At 38.7% G+C, this 3385-nt stretch overlaps 1 protein-coding gene across 1 annotated transcript; it reads right to left on the bottom strand.

The window, feature by feature from the left end:
- Nucleotides 1–243: 243 nt before the first annotated feature.
- LOC149207364 (LEAF RUST 10 DISEASE-RESISTANCE LOCUS RECEPTOR-LIKE PROTEIN KINASE-like 1.2) lies at nucleotides 244–3090 on the bottom strand. The gene is made up of 3 exons (XM_089395694.1): nucleotides 2055–3090; nucleotides 1911–1940; nucleotides 244–1634 (listed from the first exon to the last, which is right to left on the bottom strand). The coding sequence occupies exons 1-3, from the start codon at nucleotides 2806–2808 to the stop codon at nucleotides 481–483; spliced, it is 1938 nt and encodes a 645-aa protein (XP_089251820.1). The 5' UTR covers nucleotides 2809–3090; the 3' UTR covers nucleotides 244–480.
- Nucleotides 3091–3385: the final 295 nt, after the last annotated feature.

Here is a 3385-nt window from a genome sequence, read left to right as displayed (position 1 = left end):
ATTGAACACAGTTGGGTAATTTTGATGAAAAAAATTCGTGTATACTTTCACGATGTTTAAGCATTTTATTAGATTTTGGTTACATTCAAAGGAAAAAGATTTGAATAAACTATGTTGTACAACAAAATTTCTGTAATTTCAGTGAAGAATTACCATTTTAAATGATTTTATTCATACATACTTATTGCCACTTAGCCATGTCCTTACAGTTCTCGAGCTACAAAAATATGTGTACCAGAACACAAGCAGAAAAACCATCTCCTAAAACAGGATTTTTTTATATATTGAATGAGTTTGGTTGTGTTCAGGTTTTTTCTATGGAATTTTTTGATAAAAGAGAAATCCTGCCAAAGCACAGGTGCAGAATCTTCCATAAGGCTAGATCTGCCTATACACAGTTTAGTTCACATTAATACAAGCTAATATATACGCATACATTTCCCTAGAGCAAAACTTTGATTTTGCATAATTCTCAACGAATTATTCGCTAATGTCTGGTGAAGGATGGCTGATATTGCTGGAACCTGTTGCTTTACATTCAGAATCTGGTTTAATAATCCCACCCGAGCTGATCATGTTTCGGCAATTCAGACAGCCATAGCCGAGCTGCTTTATCCGATGGAGTTGGGTAACAATTTCCAACATGCATGGCCGATCGTCCTTCTCTGCAGACAGGCATAGAAAAGCCAATTCAGCTACACTGGTAATCATTTCATTTACAACGGGATCAGATTCAAACTCTAGATCAGGATCGACTAGCTCCTGCAAAACCCCACTCTGAATTTTTGTCGTGGCCAGATGCGCCAAGCTGATTTCCCTACCATCTCTCATTTCATCCACAGCTTTCAAACCAGAAATTAGCTCAATCAAAACTACGCCAAAGCTGTACACATCACTTTTGTCTGTAAGCTGATAGAACTGACTATAGTCAGGGTCGACATAACCAGGCGTCCCCTGCGGACTTGTTGAAACATGGGAGGTTTCCAGAGGCATAAGCCTGGAAAGCCCAAAATCTGCAACTTTAACCCCCATTTTTTCATCCAAAAGAATATTGGTGGACTTTATATCTCTGTGAAAAATTGGTGGGTGATTATCAAAGTGAAGGTAGGCTACGGCACTGGCTGTTTCCAGAGCAATTTTCAGCCGGGCATCCCACTGTAAACCCTTTTTCCCTCTCTGTTCCCCATGAAGATGATCGAACAAGGTCCCATTTGGCACATATTCGCAAACAAGTAGCAGATTCTCCCGTTCCTTACAGCAGCCAAAGAGGCGAACCAAGTTACAATGGCGTACCGATGACAGAATTTTGACTTCATTGAGAAATTGCTTGAATCTGTCACAGTTATTCTCATAGAATCTCTTCACTGCAACAAGGCGCCCATCCCGGAGTTTCCCCAAATAGACCTTACCGTAACCCCCACCGCCTAATTCCATCTTTTCATCGAAATAATTAGTAGCCTGTTCCAGTTCTCTGTAGCTGAAAATTGGCAAATCACCCATTTCTGCCCTATCAAACTCTGAATCATCACAAGCGTTCTTGGTAGCCAGGGCAAACTCTTTTTTCCTCTTCAACAGAAATCCTACCAACATTGCTGTTGCAGCTACTAGCACAGCCAGGCCACCGATGCAGCTGCCTGAATCACCATATAAGAAAATATCTATAAGCTGTAAACAAAGTATCTTAATATCTTTAAATTAACTGGAAAATCTGTGGAGGGCACATGGCAGTGATTTTCCAGGGGCATAGGGTAGTTTAATCGGCCATAGCCATGTTATAAAGAATATGGTAGTTTAATTGGCCATCGTATGTAAATTGTAAGATTCAAAGTTCAAATCTTATAGGTATTTATAAAAAAAAACACTTAGAAAATCTAAAAAAACACTTGAAAATCTAAAAAAACAACTATTACCTATGATGATTCGCTCCTCTGTGCCTTTCCCTGTTTCATCACAATCAGAAGTGTTCAATTCAATTATTACCAGCTCTCCATCATGATTGCTTCCAAATTGACTGTAAAAAATTAAAAATATCAGGGATTCAAGCAAACACCTACCCTTCAAACAATTCTTGTGACCATGAGTTCCATCTTTACAAAAGCATAAAAATTCATGCTGGCTGTTGGAAACATTGTAACCACAGACCCCTTCACTTGATTTACAGGAGCTACAACTCTCATTTGTAGCCCTTTTCTGGTCCCATTTTATCCAAAATCCATTACTCAACAGCATGCGCATTGGCCATAATTTATTATTTTGCGTCAGGTTACCTGTGAAGTCCCCAGGTTCTATTTTTTGTATGGGTACTTGAAAACTTGAACTGCACCGCTTCGAGTCGTTTGTATAATTGATTCCCAGGTAGGAAGTACTGTTACAGTCTATCTGTGAATAGTTCTTAATGGGTCTACTGCAGTTGAGCAAATAGGTGAGATTGGAATAAGGTAAAACGATCTCAAAAGGAGAGCCAGTGACATCTACAGAGGCATCTGGGAGATAGCATGAACTCTGGCGAACCATCACGTCCAAAACATTGAGAGTATTTTCATCGTAGAAAGCCATTCTTATACTGTAATTGCGGCCTTTGATGTTTAGGACAGCGGTATCAGAAAATTCAGTATTGCATTCGACCTGAAAATCGGGGTGCCCACAACCTCTGCTGCCTGTGCCGAAGGGGTATTGAATGGGAACGCCCAGGGAGAGAGAACATAAAGGATTAGAGCAAATATCATAAAGGGAAGCTGCCTGCGATGTGCTAATGAAGCATAGCGAGATTACTAGCAGAGCAATAACAGCGAGCAGTGGCAGCCTCATGATCTCCTTCCTGTTGCTGTTGGGGATAAAGCAGATCAGAGCCGAGTGATGAAACTTTTAATCGTACACGCTCAAATGAGTATCTGTGTTATCATCAAATCCTGTAAGCTGAATTATCATAAGTGGGAGAAAATGGTATCAGATCTCGTCGCAGAGCTGTTTTTCTACTAATTACATTTCATCTGCCAGGCAATGATTCCGTCCTCTGATTGTTACACTCAGTCAAACTTGTTGAACAAAATGGGAGTTATGATATTTGTAAACTCTGTTCCTTCACAAATTTTAATACATAGTTAGACTTTTAAGTCTATGTTGCAGTTTTCCAATTACTTTTATATTCAAACAAATGGAGATTTGATGATATCCAAAGTGGGATTATGCTTTTAATGTATTTTGATATTTATTTAGTCTATGTTTCATTTTTCCAATTACTTTTTTATGTTCACACAAATGGAGATTTGATATCCGAAGTGGGATTATGATTTTCTATGTATTTTGATATTTATTAAGTAATGGAATTATTGATATCTCAAACAATGAAAGCTTCTTTCTTATTATTTGTGCTAGTCAATGCACA

The sequence above is a fragment of the Pinus tabuliformis genome, chromosome 1_2 (genome assembly GCF_031772625.1).
Source record: "Pinus tabuliformis cultivar Carrire ecotype Pingquan chromosome 1_2, CPIR1, whole genome shotgun sequence".
Lineage (NCBI taxonomy): Eukaryota > Viridiplantae > Streptophyta > Pinopsida > Pinales > Pinaceae > Pinus > Pinus tabuliformis.
Note: the sequence above shows the minus strand (reverse complement) of the source record. Positions and strands in the feature narration are given on the sequence as shown.